General features: G+C 36.5%; 2 protein-coding genes across 3 annotated transcripts in view; both read right to left on the bottom strand.

Moving 5' to 3' along the window:
* LOC134853851 (E3 ubiquitin ligase Rnf121-like) overlaps positions 1-19,898 on the bottom strand; it is a 355,568-nt gene that overhangs the window by 5,436 nt on the left and 330,234 nt on the right. For both annotated transcript variants that reach the window (XM_063869795.1, XM_063869794.1), the window contains exons 2-5: positions 9,830-9,923; positions 9,695-9,753; positions 6,301-6,597; positions 1,544-1,772 (exon numbers count right to left, since the gene is read on the bottom strand). In XM_063869795.1, the coding sequence (XP_063725865.1) occupies positions 1,544-1,772; positions 6,301-6,597; positions 9,695-9,753; positions 9,830-9,889 (645 nt within the window). In that variant the 5' untranslated portion in view covers positions 9,890-9,923. The remainder of the gene's footprint in view (positions 1-1,543; positions 1,773-6,300; positions 6,598-9,694; positions 9,754-9,829; positions 9,924-19,898) is intronic.
* On the bottom strand, positions 14,138-17,004 carry LOC134854301 (L-2-hydroxyglutarate dehydrogenase, mitochondrial-like). Its single transcript, XM_063870501.1, has one exon. The coding sequence runs from the start codon at positions 16,996-16,998 to the stop codon at positions 15,727-15,729; it is 1,272 nt and encodes a 423-aa protein (XP_063726571.1). The 5' UTR covers positions 16,999-17,004; the 3' UTR covers positions 14,138-15,726.

Raw genomic sequence — 19,898 nt, 5'->3', positions numbered from 1 at the left:
AGAAGTAAAATTTACCATTGAGTGAACAAAAACCTTTAACGTGGGAAAATTTGTACCCGGATGCCATCTTTCAAGTTTCATCACCTTAAAGCTCTTTTAATTTCAAGTTCAGTCTTTAAACCTTTTGCTAAGAATTATTCTGAGAAAAATAAACTAATTTTACTCCACTCTGGATATTATGGACAATTTTACTATGAAAAAGTAAACAATTTTACTCCACTGAGATTTCAAAAATCAAGATCAACTTTTGAAACTTTTTAAACATTTCAAAACTTTTCCTGGAAATAACACACGACCTATTTAATTAAACGAAAACTCATTTCGTCCATACAAACTTAACAAAAACATTCTTTTGAGAAGTCAGTCCTATCTGGTGTGCAATTTCCACTTCTGTGTGTAGAGAGCGTAATTTGCGCTTCATCAATTAAAACAGAGGTGAAGCTGAGCATTGCAAACTAGCAACAGAAAAAGAAATGAAAGCCACGAGGATGATACTTTTTGTGAAAAAAGTCGAATAAACCACGCCTACAAAACTTCATATGCTTGTCCCGATAATTTTAAATTTGAGGAACACGTTCAGTAAAACCGCTGACATTCAATAAGTATTAAGAATTATTTATCGAGCAGCAACTAAGCCGACAAATATTGGGTAAACGCCCTTTGATCCCGCAAAAAAAAACTTGTTTGGTCATAAGAACCTTGAGCTAATAAGTCCTGATATTCGTATACGCCCCCAACCCCCTCCGCAATCATGAAAATATAAAATATTTTTTATCCTTTCAAATGGCACAACATTAGGTCACTAAGGCGATATAACATAAGCCGAAACCTTGTAAGCCGAATAAAGCTTTTGAGCAACAAAAAAAGAAATTATACTAAGTCAGGGGTTAGTGGATTTACAATTTGCAGGAACAATTCAAAAACACTTTCAATTGCCATGAAATTTCATACAGCACAAAAACATTCCGTGATAAGTCAACAAAGTCGACAAAACACAGACAGAGAGAATATGTGTCGACAATTTTATTGAAACGGGAAACTTTCAGTTGGAAAATACAAGCTCCGGCATGGTCGCTGTTTCTTGACTAAATATGTCAGAGGAGCTAAGAAATTGATTTTCTTCTAAATCAAGCTATCAAATGATTTAATTTGATTTTGTTAATTATGTTGTCAACCAAAAAAAACTATGTTCTGATTAGACAACGCTTGCTATTAGCAAGCAAAATTAATTTAATATTGAAAAAATCAGAAGAATTAGATTGGAAATTCAGTATGAAAATTCTGTCTGCAACAATTCAAGACCAGTTTATTTTTCTCGACACAGACAACTGTTTTGGAATCCGCATCACGAAAAATAGCGCTTTAATAATATGATAATTTATTTGACACCCAATGAGCTTCCTTTAAGTACCTAATAATGGTTTAAAAAAACACCCAACGTCACATCCTTCAGTGGGGGTGAACAAAAAGTTTCGTGGTTTTCTCAAGGATGCTTACAGGGCTTTGTTTCATACTGTAATTTAAGTTATCCATTTCTACTCACGCCTAATCTTGTTGCCATTTTGTCTGTGCAGAGCACCGAGAAGTCACGTGATAATACTCCAAAGTACAGTCCGTAAAAGAGAACAGTGAGGCCCCAGTCCATGCTCTTGTCAGGGGTGACCCCGAACAGGACATTGACCCCTATGAGGGTGAACATGACTAAGAGGTAGCCCAACACTCCCATGCCGTAGTTGACCTTGTGCATAATTAGGAACCACTTGTACACCAATCTGCAAACAGAACAAGAATTAGTTCAAATTAATTTTTGCTTCTACCAGTAGAGAAAATCATAACCATTATCCTGAAACTCGACAAAAAGTCTATAAATTAGAGTTAAAATGTCTCTATATTATCATTCTGCTTATTCAATAGCAAAAACTAACATTTTCATCTTTCTTTTTTTTAAAAACAAAATTTATATTGTTAAGAGACAGACAAACATAGCCAACAGACAGTTGGAAAACAGACTTGATTTTCAAAAAATCTCACTTTTCGAATTTAAGGGAAAAATTGATTGCATTCGTTGAAATTTTAGAACAATCTATCTTTGACACGTTTTTGATAAAACTAACTCAATTTGAGAAAACTGGATCAAAAGCTAAATTTTTTATTCGACTGGGAAATCTGAAAATAAAAATCCACTTTCGAAACTAAGTTCAGTGTATTTCCTTTGTTGAAAGGAGTCGAACTCAACTATCGAACAGCAAATCTGTAAGTGTCACGAAAGCGTGAATGACTTCAAGTTTCGAAAATGGATTTTAATTTAAAATTTTCTCAGATGAATAAAAAATTACTTTTTGATCCAGTTTTCTCAAAAGTCAAACCACGAAAAATCAAATTTGAGCAACTGAAAAAACTCATCACGGCCTATATGATGAGAGTCCTCCCTTCGTTGATTGTTACTTTAAAACAATAGATTAGAACGAAGTTTGGGGATCGCTTCTTGGTCAGTTGCATTAAGGTAAATTCTTCCGAGCGCCAAATTATTCAGACCAAATTTATCATCACGAGATAGAAAACTGATCTGAAAGAGAACTTCTAGAATAGAGGCAGGTGAAAACTACTGGCAGATAGACAACTAATCATATAGACAAATGCAAAGATAAAAGCAGTTTTTTTTAAGTTGCCCTCGGTCTTGCTTGATGCAGGACCAACTGTGGGGGAGGGGGTGCCATTCATTTCGCCGTAGCAGGTCCCACCTTGAGGAGGCGGATGACACTGGGACCCCTCCAGCCATGACCAAAAAGGGGTTCGATCGCACGACCCTCGAACGCATTGAGAGACGCTTACCTTACCCCAGTTAGCCACGGCTGCTCTATAGAAGCAGGTCAACACTACTTGTAGAGATAGATAACTCTGACGATGAAAGCAGAGCAACAAAACTTGAAAACAGCAGAGAAGCGAAGACAGGGCCTTTGGTGGAATCATCACCACAAAGAGAAGGATTCAACGCAGCAAAAATGGGCACTGAGTGAACACAGCGTTGAAAGAAGCCAGTCCTAAAAGATCGTTACACCAGGGCAACTAGGACTAGATATTGTTCACACAGACATTTTCTATCCCTATCCAACCACTGCTACCGGTTCAAAAATGCCTAAGGTTTTGTAGAGGGTTTTTTCAGACTTAAAAATTTGTTTCATGAAGACGAGAGATGAGGCAACCGAAAATTTGCACAGGTTCGTAAATGGTATAGGTGTTCCTCAGATTTTAGTCTCACATGGTGCAGCAGAGTACATCGGTCAGAATTTTAGACGACTTTGTAGAAAACAGCAGTTAAGATTGAGCTTCCACTTCATATACCCCTCAAGAAAAGAGAAAGATAGAACGGGCGTGGCGAACGATTACTCCAAGGCTCGCTGTAAGAGTTTCGATTCAAAATTATCAACAAAAAAACTAACCTTATGCTCGTAGTATGGCTATAAATCTCCGGAACATGTGCTTACATTCCGCTATAGGTAAAACACCGTAATGAAGAAAAATCTAGCCATAATTGTGAAAAACAATTACACAAAAAAGCTGGCCAAAAACACAAAAAAACTGAATTTTCTTGGGGACATCAAATATAGTAAGACTTACCTGATCGAAATTGAGAATGAAGAAATTGGAGAAATCTAAGTTGATTTAGTTTTGAGATAAGTTTTGACGAATCTAAATTCTAAATTGAGAAAAAGATAGGAAGTGACGATTAAGTAACATTAGGCGATGTAGTAATTTTGGAGAAGTACTCACAAACTTACCAAAAAAAACACTAAGCAAGCTTAAGCAGACCATGATTGGAAAGAAGCAATGAAAACAATTTGATTCTTTAGTGAAGACCTACTTGAAAGATGTCGATCATAGGAATAGTTCTAAGCTAGGAGTTTAAAAAAAGTTGTGAGTTGAGACAACTGAACATCATAAAAAAACTTCAAAACAAAAAAGGATGAAGACATCCTTATGAAGCAACTTGAAGGATTCGAGCAGATCGATGAAACAGGCAAAACTTCACTTTGTCTTTTGAAGAAACTTTTTAAGGGTTCAAACAATCCGGTGGAAACTGGCATGGGATTCTAAAAGGCAATCTTGAAAAAATTGGCTTTGAAAAAATTGATCTTTGATGAGTGCTTGTGAATGAAGAATTCGAAAGATAACAGTTTTAATTTGCTTGTGGGTAGATGATTTAGTGGCTTCTGGAGCGGTCAATAATTTCTGTAGCTGGTTGAAAAAAAATTCTAAAAATTGATTAAAGCGAGAAAAGTGATCTTAATTGGTTCTTAGGAAAGACAACTGATAATTCAGAAAACTAAATCAGTATAAGTCAGGAAAAGTAAATCGAAAAATTGTTAGAAAGATTTAGGATGATTGAAGCAAAGCCAATAACAATCCCTCTAGGTGAAAATTGACACAAGGATATTGTCCTTTCGAAGGTAGCTTAGAACATGCAAATATGAACAAATGAGAAGTTCGAGGACTTGCTGGTTGTCTAAATGCAGGCCCGATAGCTGCTTTGCAGCAAACCTCTTTTTGAAAAACCCAGCAAACCTCTTTTTGAAATTCTTTTGTGAAAAACCCACGTGAAAAACATTGGAAAGCTGGACAAAAATTGAGCCAAAAAAAATCTGCTAGGAAATATAAGCTTATAATAAGTCTTTAGGGGAGATAAGACCTTGAAACTGAATAGCTCTTCTGATGCGGAATGGGCTGAAAATATAGACCATAGAAAAGCCCCAGGATACTTTTCAAGCTCAGTAACAACTCAGGCGTAATAAGTTTCTCTAACAGACACCAGTGTTGTTTATGTACGTCAACAGCCGAAGCAGAACACAAGGCCGTGGTTGAATAAAAAAAAGAGAGTTCATTCAATTGGCATAGTTCGCACAATTGGCATAGTTCGACTTTCGCATATCCAATAGGCCTTCGAAAAGGTTTTTTGATAATCGGGCTTGTATTTCCCTCAGTAACCATTCAATGAACCACGGAGAGACGAACATATTTAGCCATAAAACTACTTTCTTCGGGAGTTGGTTGAACAGCGGAAGGAGACATTTGCTATCTTAACAACCGACATGTTGACAATTTTCGTTAAAATTAGCTGGTGAAACATGACCTTGAGTCATTTGTTCGAGCAACTTTGTGCGGGTGACTAACTATTTACATTTTATCTGAATTACTACTGGAATTATCACTCAAATTTCATTAATTAACTCCTTATTAATCAACGGTTTGTCATTGCATTTAATTTCACCACAGAGGCGAAGCCGCACTTAGCAAATAATTACGAGAACACGACCAAAAAGCAGCTCTATCAGGTGAAATTTGAGTCTCACGCACTAAACACTCAGCGACGAATGCTTAAAAGCCCCTAAAGCTAGCCAACAATAAAGCAGCTACACATGCTAATAAAGTGCCTGCTCGATGCAGCAAAATAGCCACCAAATACCAATAAACACAAATTTTAGGTAATAATTTTGAATATAACAAACTGAAGGCATCTACGCTTACTTTGAAAGTAATAAAATGGAAAGCATAAAGCCAAATTATCTATATTATGCATGGTATAACAAGAGTTGGAAAATTATGCATGAGTTGGAAAATTGGAAATCGAGTTTTTTTATTGTACTGATATTTTAAAGCAAATAGCTTTTTTCTGTTCATTTGAACAATGAGAAATACATCAACTGTGTTAACTTATTACTAATCAAATGCCAAAGCACATGCTATCAAAAAGCTGTTAAGTGCCTCAAAGTGGCGCCAATATTTGCGACTTAGGTTGGAAAAAAGAAAGTTCGTACTAATACACTTTGCTTTGCAAGTGTAAACCGAGAACTTTAGCAAGATATCTTTCCAAAATCTGAATTGCAATTGAAATGGCTTAAATATGATATCACACTCGATAACATGTGAGATTGCTCTGATTTCCTCGAAGCTGTGGAGTAAAACCAAACCCTAGGCAATAGTTCCATACCATCATTGCGGGTGGCGGAGAAACAATCGATCGCGCGGTGTACACTTAAGCACGTGGTACCACGTGAAAGTTCTAAACGCAAAAAAAACGCCGCAAAAAAGAGCTTCGCTCAACAAAATAATTCTGTCCAGAATGTGGGGAAATAAGAGAAACTGACTATGCTTAGACAGGCTGCAAAGCCTTCGAAAGATCCGCTGGGAATCTCAGAAACGAGAATTATAATTTTTATTAAAAGTTCGTTGTAAATAGACAAAAAACGCTCATGTCGTTTGTAAGCATTAACTTTGTTATCATTCCTAATCTTCGACTCTAACCTTGGAGTAGTGTTTGCTAGAGGTTTTCTAGTGGCCTTGAAAACCACATAGAAATTAAGCAACGTGAACACCGCCCAGACAACCAGAAATCGTATCCAGTAGTGTGTGATGACAAAATACATAGGAACGGTCCACATGAAAAGAAGAGTTGCCCTCGTGTAGGATTTGTTGTATCGTGCTCGCCAGTGGAACAATACACATTGGCCTATGACAAGTGATATGAACAGAATTAGCACCATTTCCCCATGCATCGCTTCGTGGCCCTTATGCTTCTCGTGTAATTCTGCGTGTTGGAATCTAGAACATATATAGCAAATTGAAAAAAGTTGGAACAGACAAAATTAACTTAGAGCCATTTGCCAACATTAAACAAATTTTGCATGCAATCTACTGCGTGTTCAACCAACCTTAAGACATATATTTTGTTTGAAAAACTAGGGGTTGCGAGCAAACATTTCAGAAAGAACTCTTCTTAATTATTTCTGAGAGTTCCCACTTCTTCCTTCTGATTAGAGTCAGTATATGGCTTTTAAGAGCAAATGAACTCACAACCGATCTAAAAAAAAATCTTTAAAAAAAGGTAAATAAAGAGCCGATTTCAGCACTAGAAGCACAGAATGTTCCCGATCACAGTTATCTTAAAAAGCAAAAAACACAGCCAACAGACAGTTGGAAAAGAACCAATAAACGCAAGGAAACAGGAAAAAATATTGACTGATTTATTGAAAAAACTTTCGAATTTCAAATCAAAAAATATATGACATCAAAGCTCTTTAAATTTCAGACAAAAAAATAGATGACCTTAAAGTTCTTTGATGGCATTAAAGCTCTTGACACTTTTTTGATAAAACTAACTTTGAGAAAAATGGATCAAAAAGTAAATTTTTTATTCCGCTGGCAAATTTGAAAATTAAAATCCTATTTCGAAATTAGAACTCGATCACGTTTTTCGCGAAGTTTACACTTTTGCTATTTGATAGTTTGCCTTCCTTTTTACAATTGAACTTAAACAAAAATTACAACAAACCGCAAAAAATCAAAATTAAGCGTGAACAAATTTTAGACTTTTTCCTGAAAAAAAGTCACCACGACTTATATAACAGTCTTCACTCCGTTCACTCATAAAAAGACAGACCTTCGAACTTCAAAAATATATATGCCCTTAAAGCTTGAGAACAATGGAGCAATGGGTAAAATTTTAATTCCGCTGGGAAATTTGAAAATTCTTGAAACTTGAAGTCAATTTTCGTGATCTTTATACCTTTTATCTTCTATAGTGGATTTTGCCTTCTTTTAAGAAAGGAAATAAACTAAACTTAAAAAGAAATCAAAACGCGAAAAATGAAGTTGAGCCTGAACAAATTTTCAGGTTTTTCCTGAAAAAGAAAACAAACAAAAATCAAACATGGGATTTGCCATTAGTCTAACACAAATTTTAAACATAGCCAACAGACTGTTGAAAAGAGTCATTGAACGCAAGTTAACAGAACAAAAACGCAAAAATCTCATCTTTTGAAGCTCCAAGAACATACTAGATTGCATTAAAGCTCTTTGAATTTCAAAAACACGTTCATGATTGACACGTTTTCGATAAAATTAACTCAAGAAAACTGGATCAATAGGTGAAGCTTTTATGTTTGCTGGGATATTTGATAATTAATTTCCATTTCCTAAATTAGAAGTCAATCACATTTTTCGTGACCTTTATAATTTTACTGTTCGATAGTGCAGTTTGCCCTCCTCAAATTATTTTGAATTGAACTCAAGAAATCAAAAGTCAAACCGCAAAAAATCAAGCTTGAGCGTTAATAAAAAATCCAAAATCATCACGACCTATTTACGAGTCTTCACTACGTTCATTGACTCTTGATTAAAAAACTGATCTTTTCATTTTTCACCTAACTCAAACGAGGGATTCGTTACTTGGCACAGTATTTTTACATGCCTCGCCGTTGAATTACTGCTTTGTAAGGCTAAAAACTTTTTATTAGATGCCATACCGGGTATTGTTGAACAAAAGAAAAATCTTTGAAACAATTTTGATTACTTTTTAAAGCGCTTCGTTTTTATTAAAAGGGGCTGAGAATTGAGTATATTTCAGCCTCTTGGAAACAGCCTCTTGGACACTACTATCCTAAATAAACAAAGATAGCCGTCGGCTGCTGTGCAATTAGCGCAGCATGGTCCGACCATATTCTACAGAAACTACAAAAAACGTGTTTCTATTTTTTCAAACTAGTCTCGTTTTTTGTGCGCGGTGCGGTGCGATAAACGGATCTGAAAGAAAACTAGATCTTTTCAAACTAGGCACATTGAACAGTCATAGTAAGAAAAGGAAAATGAACAGTAGTTTTTGTCGAAAAACGACAAGCAATTTTAAAAAAACTTTGAAAATCACAAAAAAAATTGTCTACAAGTTTTTCGAAATTTGGAAGGTTTTGTATTTACAAAACTTTATAAAAAACAAATTAATCGCTTGCAATTAAAATTAAATAGCTCCCTTGCATTGCTCGCTCGAACCTGAACTAAACAGCGATCAAAACTTTGAAAGTTTGTCTCGACACTGGGACAACTTTTTAAAACTTTTTAATGTCGTTCGAATAACGACTGAAAGGGCATTGATATGATATATCATTCGACCTATTATGATGATAATTTGTGGTATCTGAGATTTTACGTGGAAAACGAAAAAACCGAATGCGAAATTCTTTCCCCTTTCTAATGTTCGGAACAAAAACTTATAATTCAGGTCGATTAGCTTAAAATACCGATATAAAGGTGATAACTCATGTGATGCACTCTTCGCTCCAGAAAGATAAAACTCCGAAACTATTTTTCTCAACAATGGGAATTTCATAAAGAATAACATTGCAGCCCAAATCACGACTGAATGAGCTTATATTTCACACCACAGTTCACTCCAACAGACGTTTTTTTATGATGAGTGATTCTGATTTTAAAAATTCCCAGAAACTCAGTTCCTTCTCAACGCGATCGAAACAATAACCACTGCACTTTTGCTCTTGAGGAAAAAGTTGAATATGTCCTTGTCATCAAACAAAATATTTAAATATAGCCACCAGACAAATGTAAAAGGTTCAGTAAAAGCAAGTAAACAAAAAAAACTGACATTCTCAAATTTCGAGATCCGAAGAAAAAAATAGATGGCCTTGAGGCTCTTTGAATTTCTAGAACAACTTATGATGGCCATTTTTTTTGATAAATTAACCCAAAACTGGATCAATAGGTGAGTTTTTTATGTCGCTGTAAATCTTGAAATCAAATTCCATTTTCGAAATAAGAACGTTCATCGACGCTTAAAAACATGGTTTGGAACATATATCAAGAAATGATCCGCCTCATTTTGCCAATATTGGTCAAATTTTTTACTCACTTTAGTCGGTCTTCATTTGTGAGAGATGCCTTTTGGTCGACGCTCATGTCTTGGTATTGCTGAAAATAAACATGACACAGCTTGAATAATTGTCTTGGCCTCCTTTTTAACGGATGTGGAATTTCTTTTTCATACCTTGAAGAGCTCGGCCGTATTATCATGGTCCAACACTGCATGCTTGTGGTGCTTGTTCATTTCTGCGCCGCAACTATCTTACATCTAAGGATCTGAAAGGGAGCCACTGTAGAAAAACACAAAAACAGGCATCTAGTACTATTTTAGAAAAAATGTTTGATGAATATATGTAGCTTTGGTATGGCCTTATCCAACCAGTGCGCTGGCCGTGGCATGACGTCGCTTCACTTGCGAAGCAAGTTCAACAGGGAAATCGAGGCCGAGGCCCTTAAATCGGAAAACAAAAAACAGTAAAATTTCAAACGTTTGTCTAGAATAATGTTCAATTTCAGAAAAAGTTCCCGGAAACACAAAAAATTCATCGAACGCAACCTAAACCGACAAAACTTGAGTAGACGATCGTTTAACCGAAAACCATATAAACAAACTATTTGAGCTATTAAGTTTTGCAACTCTCTCGTGAAACACCTTTTTTCCCTCCTGAATTACACAAATATCTATATTTGCCTTTGAAACAACGCAATATAAGGCGAATAAGCCCATATCACAGATAGAGGTGAAGCGGAGCTCAAAATCGGTCATTTTTGCCCTTGTTACATAAAAAAGTAACCAAGCCGATCGATCAAAAGCCGAAACTCTTTATGCCGAATAAAGCTTTTAAGCGAAAACAAAAAGGAAAGCCAAGCAAAATATACAACATCAGGCAAATAATTTAACAAATTACAGGAGTAAATCAAAATCACTTGCATCTACGATAAAAATTCTGACAGCACAAAAAATTTCCTCGTGGCAAAAAGCCGACGAAACATAAGTAGACAGACGAAAGTGCGAAAAATCAATTTTTCCCGAAAACAAATTTCAATTTCATACATACTGAAAAAAAACAAGGTCCGGTCAGGACTCGAACCCCAGACCTTGAGGTAAAAACGCGTCCCCTTTTCCTCTAGGCCAAGTGAGTAGGAGTATCAAACTTGCTCAGATTTACTAATAAAGCAATTTCACAATTTCTTACAAATGTGTAAGAAAATTGGTGTACGGGAAAAAGTTCTAGTTCCCAATTACAAGACAATTGCTTTCGCATAAAAAAAATTAGCCAAAACCATTCAAACCGAATAAACCTTTTGGTTAAAAAAAACGTGAAAAACGAAGGAAAAAAATTATACAAAATCAAAGGTCGCATACCACAGGAACGAATCAAACCAATTTTGATTAAAAAAAAACTTGCTTGAACCAGAAGAAAAATACAAGATTTAGAAAGAGTAGAAAAAAAGCCAACAAAAATATGTAGACAATCATTAGTCCGATGATTAAATTCTCCGAAAAAAAAACAACTCCTGGCTAAAAATGGAAACCGCTGCTTTCGCCGTTTCAAGCGGGGAAGTTACCTCCACTGTGCGAAGTTTTCATTCCGATAGGCATTGGTTTCACCACGTCAGTTGCTTTGAATAACGGTCTTCTTAACCTTAACCTATTAAGTTTTGAAAATTCATGTTTTGTTCTGAGAAATGAAACCCAATAGTGAATTTCCAAGTCAGCCAGAAGAGGTTTACAATTTCTCAACAGTTTAAAAAAATAAAATATTAGGTTTCGGAATATTAATGATGACTTGCTTAATTGCATTATTACTCTCCGAATCATTTTGATAACTTGTTCCAGATGTTCAATTCGTCAAAAACCATAGAGAAGGACTCATAGGACAAGAATCAAATCTGAAAAACAATTTCAAGGTGTCCTCCAGTCAGTGAAATATGAAGAACAAATATTACTTCTTTTGGGAGTTGTCTTGGAACACAAAACTGATTGCAGTCAGAGTATAATAATCTGTTGACTACGTCGATCTCGACTTTCACTAATGGAAAATAATTTGCATTTTTAATAAATTTTGATTTGATGAGTATTTTTAACTTCTAACTGGATCTCCTTTTGCCCATGCAGAGGCAAGTCGTTGTTATTGTCCAGTTATTGTTTGTGTTTAAGATCCAAATGATTCACCGTGTTGCTATCTTAAGGATTACGTATTTCAGCATTACAAGGTTTTTTGGTGAAAACTGTTCAGTTAAGTTTTAAGATTTCTTTCGAATCAGTTTTTTAAAACCATTTTTTATTTTTGTGTCTCACTCTTAAAACAGTCCAAATTTCCTCATGTAGTTAAAAGTCGATGAACGTAGTAAAGACACTTAAATATGTCTGTTGATTTTTTTTCAGGAAAAAAACCTTGAAATTTTGATGCCCTTAGGTATATATGCACTTTTTGAGTTCAAATGAAATTAATCTTCTGAAAGCGACGTAAATAGCACTCTCCAAACACAAACGTGCAAATGGCGCAAAAATTCGAGGACGATCTCTTGTTTCGAAAGTGAAAATTAATTTTAAGATTTCCAGCGGGATCAAAGCTTTACCTGTTGATCTAGTTTTCTGAAGTAGGGTTAATGATATCAAAAAAACGCCAATCATAACTCGCTTTAAAAATTCAAAGAGCTCAAAGGGCATCTACTTTTTGTTCAATTCGAAAGTTAATTTTTTCAACAAAGTCAGTGTCAGTGTTTTTTTATGTTTACTAGTGTTCATTACCCATTTCCAATCTTCGGTTGGCTATGTTACAGGATGTGGTTACAAGCGTAAGATGCTCAAAACAAAGCTGCAAACAACAGGTACCCTCACCCCCAGCCGACGAGAATCCTCAGCTGTGATATAAAGTCATGTTGATTTGTTATGATTGCTGTTTGTTTTCATTTCATTTTTTGAATTCAATTTGTGATTGTGCGTCATTTTTTGTTCGTGAGAGGTTTCGAACAAAGTTGACAAAAAACTTTGTGTTCAGTTAAAAATTGATTGAGGTCTGATCAGCTTTAAAATAAATGAATGGAAAATGTATGGCTTAACGCTGATTTTCATTCAACGCTTTGGTACGGGATAGCACTAGCACAGGAGCCAGTATCCACTTAAGCGTTGTATTTTGATGTTTGGGAAAAATAGCTACAAAGCATCACTCATTTGCCTTAAGTGGTTTAACAGCGAAAAAATAAGTGTTTGTTTCTAGGTTGTATATATTTTTCTTTTTGATTTTATTTTCGTACAAACTTTTAGTTGAATTTTACGAGTTCCGTGTTACATTATAATTTCGTAGTGCGTTTCCTGAGAATCAGAAACTCTCCGATCATTCTGCGACGGCATGTTTTTGATTTGGGCTACTTCTCCTCCACTGGAGTATCCTATCCCATTGCAAGTTGGCCTGACTATAAACTCGGCCAACCTTCTACCTGGTCTGCTTCAGCTACTCCGCCATCAGCTGCAGGAGCTATTGGGAGAGGGGCTGGATCTAGTAATGCTTGCTTCAAAAGTTTCACCGAAAGCATTGCTCTGTCTGGTTTCATTGTTCTTTGATCGCATTTCGGTCAACGTAAATCGGTAATGTGTAGCTCGATTAATTTCCTCATTTCTGCAAGCGCCAGTGTGAAACTCTTCCTGCTGGCCGCAGGCAAGGTGTAAAAACACTGCAGTTCATGTTTTTAAAAATGCAGCTGGAAGTATTCTATGTACGTGTTCGACTCTGCGAGCTGAAACTATATTGAAAAAAAAAAACAAGATGATTTACTATTTTTCAAAAAGCATCAACTAAAAAAACGTCATGGCCACTCAACCACAAAAAGATGATTATGTAAGTTCTCAAAACAAATTCGACACTCAATTTTTCCGTTTTCATGCAACACTATTATATTTGTCAAGCTAGCAGCCTGGGACTCGTGCTTAAGTTTCAGAAATAAGCGCGACTCAAGGAAACATTCAATCAAAAAGCTGGCCTACTTAACTTCAAGTCTTTTTTAACCAATCTTAAACAAAAATATGCGCAAAGTTTTGCAGTTTCGGGTGTTGAAGTTTAATATAGGCAGCTATAAACATAGAGAATTCCAGAAATTGAATTTAACATAAAGGATAAAAATGGAGTTGCCAATTTTTTTCGCTATATCTGATGTATTATAAGATCTTTTTGCTGTGGTGTTTTGAAAATTGTTGAAACTATTAACCTTATAATATGTGTCTGTACGAAATGCATGTTTTGCACAACTTGAGAGCACCAAAGATGAAGCATCAATTTCTATCAAACATTTTAATCACGGAACCCTTCAGTGTTTGATCACGTACATGGGGCTGTTCATGGTATGTGCAACTGTAGAATTGTCTTTTCAACGCGAGTTGTGTTTGAGATGCTGCAAGTCCCCAGATACTGTCATGATCTGTCTGTTTATCTTCTTCTGCCTTGCTTAGGGGACCTCGTTTGTGCCTGTCTGTCCTTGCTGCTCTTAAATGTTCAGGATCAGGTAATTGAATTGAATTGATGTTTATGAAAGGGGTTGCGGAAATATGATTGGAATTTGAGACACAGAGAAGCTGAGCTTCTCGCCACTTTAGATACCAGTTATGGGATGAAAGCACCATGACGCTGATCGAACGATTTTAAAATTGAAAAAAAAAGTAGAAAAACTAATTTAAAAAAAAAACTTTTTTCATGGTTAAATTTTTTAAACAGGTCCTAATGGGATTGATTTTGAGCATTCAAAAAAGTGGTTTCAGCGTCTTAACAATCTCAAAAATACAACCGGAAAGAATAATCATATTGGAAAAAGTAGCATGTAACGCCTACATACGATCAACGATAACTATATAAATAGTGTTTGCAAAGTGAACTACATAATTCGGAACCTAAACAGACAGAGCTTCAGTCGACAACCATGAAGCCGAAAAATCGTCAACAGAAAACTAATATAGAAATTCAATAAGTATGCATACGATGGTTTGAGTTCAATATATAGCATGTACCCTCAGTAACTAGTAGCTAGTTAAATTTGAATTTTCATGAAACTGAGCATGTCAGCAGCATCTTAAATGTTTAAACTAGCTGTCAACCCGAAAAAGTCTTTTTTCCGATTCGATAACGCTTTGAGCGTTAATATTGACACCGAAACGGAGCGGAGCCTCGCGCCATTTGCAATACAACAAACCTGAAAAAAAGTCGAGAAAAGTGAGAAATGTTGGAAAAAAAAACTAGCTGAACCAAAATTTTCGTATGTCTCGATAAAAGAACACAAGGGGGCCAGCTACAGCTGGAATAACCGGTTTGATAATTTTTGAATTTGTTATACTGATGCGGGATGAAATTCGTAGTTTGAAAAATGCGAAAATTGAACTGTGCCCAAAACCTTAATTTTCTTCTCTACAAAAATAAATTAGGTGAAAAGGACAGAACATCTTTCTTGCAAAAAAGTTAAAGAGTCTCCGCTTCTGCAGAAAAAAAACTTTGCAACCGGTTCATTCGATTGAATCCTTCGTCTCCGATTTGATAGGGTAGTTTTTAAGAAAAGTTTGACACTTTTGAAGTCACAACTTTTTTCTAAACTAAAAGGGCGTAGACGCTTATGCATCAAAGCTTTCGACAACCTGCAGTTTCAATTAAACCATTGATATCAGAAATGGCAGGATAGTTCTGATAGGGCATAATTGACCTTGCTAATATTATCCTGCCGGGACTTCGAACCCCAGACCTTAGGGTGCCAAAGCGACCGCATTACCTCCAGGCCAAATGGGGAGGAACCTGAAAGTTGTTAAAGTTCAATATTAAAGCCAGATCAGTTTCTTGTAAGAAGAGTTGTTTAAGGGCAAAAAGTCTTGTTCCCGATTACAAGACACTTGCTGTAGCAAGTGTTATTATCGTTTAAAAAAATGGGTAAAAATTTGGATTCGTATTAACTTCTCTCTTTAGCTCCTCTCCTGTTCACCATATCATGGCTGACTCGAACGCGCAACAATTTTTCAAATGTACACATCAAGCTCAACTGTATAGTTAGATTTAAACTAATGCAAGAATACAAACATACTACTAAAGATTTTTCCACAATTTACTATGTCAAATTTAAGAATGATTTCTGCATTTTATCTAATAAATATTTGGCAATTGCTAAACTAGAAGTAGCACCAGGCGAAGGAGCATTTCTCACATGAAGAATTCGACAACCTTCTGCTTCACTGGAAACGCCAGAATCAAAAACGAAGTCATCGACCAATTTACCATCAATGGTCAATGCCTGAGCTCTCACTCCGGCCGAAACCCTATAAACTTCACTGGCTGGTAGCTTCGGGACATATTTCTGAAGTATCCTTATCTGACGACGCGAGAAAACAGAACTAGTTAACTCGTCGAGACCCTTCATTATATACCTGGAAGATAACTTACGAAAACCAGGATATGCTATCAGCTCAAGTGTGTCTCTTAAACTGATGTCAAAATAGGAGTAACCTTCACGATGAGATGCAAAAACAGCATTTGGTCCCAGCCATAACGAGCCGTCCATTCTCGGCGTAAAATGAACGCCTAAAAACGGGAATTTAGGATCTGGTACAGGATATATATTTGTAGACAAAAGACCTCGAGCAACTCTCTGAGGCAGCCCCAAATATTCGCCCCTGATTGGTACTATTTTAGGCTCTAAACTTGACCCACTTAGCTTGGCAACTCGATCGGAAAACAAACCACAACATGTCAACACATATCTTGACCTGATAGATTGTCCTTTTTTAGATTTCAGAACAATCGGAAAAATTTGGCTTGATTGGGGCGATTGGCGCAATTCGATCAGCTCAAAATTTAACATCATTTCACCGCCCATTTTCAAAAAAGACTGCCGAAAAGATTCTGTGACAACTTTCCAATCAACAATTGCTGTGTAAGGCGAGTAGATTGCACTAATGCCTTCACAATTCGGCTCAACTCTTTGAATTTCTTGTTTATTTTCCAGTATTCTTACATCCGGTACTCCGTTATTAATAGAATTTTGAAAAAGATTCTCTAAACGTCCCAGTTCACTCTGATTGATAGCGACTACCAATTTTCCACATTTTTTGTACGGAATTTTTTGCGAATCGCAGTAAGCGAACGTTTCAAATGCACCTTCCTGGCATAACCTAGCTTTGAGTGAGTTTGGCTTGTAATAAAGTCCCATATGTACAACACCGCTGTTTCTTCCACTTTGGTGAAAACCAACTGTGTTTTCCTTCTCAATAAGAACCACTCGAGTGGACGCAGGTAGCATTCGTTTGGCAAGCATGGCAGTTGCGCATCCAATTATTCCTCCGCCAACAATAGCCAGATCGAACTGTTTCAAGTTGTTGCGCATTTTATGCTATCTGAAAAATTTGAAGGTCATAACTTGACAGGATGACACAATCACATATTTTTTTTTACAAAAAAGGGTATATTATAAAAGGGGCCCCTCCGTTTAGGTACGGTCGTGCACAAGCTGGATAGGGCCTATACCAGCATTATAAAAATACATCAATAGACAATATTGCAAGAATTAAGTCAAGTCAGCATTTGATGCATTGTAGAAATTTTTATTAAAAAGTAAATTTCAAACGTTTTCGCAACTATGTGCATAGTCAGGATTTTTACAATAAACTAATCTAAATGACGATAAAACATCAATTTACATATGTTATTTACAATATTTGTGCCATTCTGCCAGATGTCCTAAATTTTTGAATTAACACCGGTATAATTTGATACTTTAGAATATGAGTAGCTAGAAAGAGGAAAGGGTCAATCCATCCCCAATGGGTTTAATATAGAACTGTCGCACAAAAACATGTTAAAATAGGTTGTTCGAGCCGTGTTTTTTATGGCAATCACGTAGTCTGAGGATCCGAGACTCAGCTATGTGGTTGTGTTCGCATGTAAACGAAAGCTGATCAAAAGTCGTTTGACTGATGGCCTAAAAATAGTAACTTTTTACTTAGCCCTAAACAGACCAGAAAATCAACTGGCAAGGTCGAGACGGTGAAAAACGAGTAGGATTAAGGTAACTGACGCCTGCCAGTCGTTAATAGGTACTTTTTCTACGCTCCGTCGCTGTGTAGTATTTGGGCGAATGTTACAATTTCACATACATTTTGGTTCTAAACCATTATGTTAAAATCCCTCCGTCGGAAGTACACATCGACGGAAAAAAAGCTAGGTTCTCAGACGACTGGCCAACGTCTAAACAGAGCTCTACATGCTTTTCACCGTCTCTACCAAGCCAGTTCTTTTGGTGATCTTTTCAACATCCGGCCGACAAAAACGTTACTGTTCTCCGGCTTCGACCAGAACGTTCAAATTAACTTAATTACATGCAGAAATAGTGAGCTCATGGCTGGGTCTCAGTATCCCCAGACCACGAGGTCACTCCTAAAAACAGGGCTACTACTACTTATTATTTTACTATTGTTTTTGTTCAGTAGATAAAAATCATCATCTCCATCGAAGATAGATCAACCCTTTCCCGCAACTCCCAGCTTCTCATCCTCGTAAAATGAATTCAGATGTTATTTAAATTCATTTCAGGACATAATAGGGAAGCTAAAAGTTTGTATAAAAAACATCGGTTCCAGTCCCGAGACCCCTCCGGAAGGCTGGTTTTCCACCATTCACCGTTTTTTGCAACGGCCTTGCAACTATTGTAGCGAAACCATAGTTGCAACTCGGAGCTGTCTCTGCTACTTCTGTTTTTCTCCAATTCTGATTCTCAATTTTCTCGTTGTTGTCGTCGTCGCAACTATTGTTGTTCTGTTTTTATTTTGGTTTTTCTCCAAAATGGCCGTTTTTGACGTTTCTCAGAATTATTACGTCATCATTTCGAATGTTTAAAATTTAGGACTTTCCGAATCCTTCAGCCTTCACGATTTGTCTAATCGTCTGAATAACGCTCTTAAACCTTCAAAACCGCCAATTCGGAAGGTTCGCTGTTAAAAACTCGAAACTGCATTTTCGTCCATTCTGGTCGAATGTCACATACTCCGCGGACAGCCCGGTCAATGTCCCCATCGAATCTCGCAATATTCGTAAAAATTGTACAGTGTCATCGAACAGAATTTACAAAATGCACGAATTTACTTTTACCCGCGTCATATCGACTCACTGCAGAATTTAAATGGCATCATACTACAGTGCTATAGCCTTCTAAATTTATTCAATAATCTGCACTTTGAGGATATGACTTAAGACAAACCCTTTTTCTGACTTCCAACGTCATTGCCCTGATTTGAAACTTTTTCTCCGAGGCTTTAAAAGGTGTTAGTTTGCAGGACAGTCCTGCCAACCAACAAGCTAAAATTATCCTACTATGCTTCTTCCCTTCGGAAATTTTAGTTGTTATTGTCCTGAATATTAAAATTAAGGAACTCTGTGATTAGAAAGAACAAAATCAAACAATCTCCCTCTTCAAGAGATAACCCAAGCCTTTCATGTCACCACAAAGTGATCACTTCTCCTAGTTGATTAAAAACCGTCATGCAGGCTGGAATATTTAAATATACTCTTTACTCAAGCCTTTCTAAATAAATATTAAGTGTCTCTAAAGCCACTAACTAAAATCAAAATGCAAAATTATGAATGCAACAAATTCTTTAATGCTCAAAACTCAACTAAATGTTTTCTTTCAGTATTCAATTACAACTTGGTTGCTTAGTTTCTCACTTGAGTTTTCGTCACAAACATAAAACAATTCTAAGTTTTAACTTCTTCTCTTTTGTCACCTCTTTGTTTCTTCTTTTTTCGTCGTTTAGAAGTTCTAAAACTTCTTAATTGATCTAATTTTGTTTTTTTTTGCGTCTTGTCTCTCCCGCCATTCGTCAATGTTCCGTCTCCTCCTCCTGTGACATTGACTCTGCACTTACAGTTTCTGTGTCTTGCAACACATCGTTAGCTATTCTGACGCTGATGGAAGCAGTCCTCCAACACTTCTGCTCTTCTACCCTCTGTTTACAACAAGGCAGGGGATCCACGTTAGATTCTCTGTTCCTGCAGAAGCTGTTGTGGAGACACAACGTCACGTTTCTCTCCAAATCTTCCTTCAACATCTCTTCTTTTTCCTTTCCACTACTTTCAATTGTCCTGGAAATTCTCTTCACCGCGGTGGTCACGGCATTTCGATGAGTCACGAAAGCTCGCTTGAAAGCTCCTGCCCCAATGTCCAGTTGATACCCACTGTACACTCTGCCGTGGTTCGATGTGTGCTTTTTTGCATACTCCTACAACCAT

Source organism: Symsagittifera roscoffensis, chromosome 9 (assembly GCF_963678635.1).
Source record: "Symsagittifera roscoffensis chromosome 9, txSymRosc1.1, whole genome shotgun sequence".
In the NCBI taxonomy this organism is placed as follows: domain Eukaryota; kingdom Metazoa; phylum Xenacoelomorpha; order Acoela; family Convolutidae; genus Symsagittifera; species Symsagittifera roscoffensis.
Note: the sequence above shows the minus strand (reverse complement) of the source record. Positions and strands in the feature narration are given on the sequence as shown.

Bases quoted from the DNA above. Each gene is read 5' to 3' on its own strand.
- LOC134854301 (XM_063870501.1), bottom strand. From the start codon at position 16,998: ATGCGCAACAACTTGAAACAGTTCGATCTGGCTATTGTTGGCGGAGGA.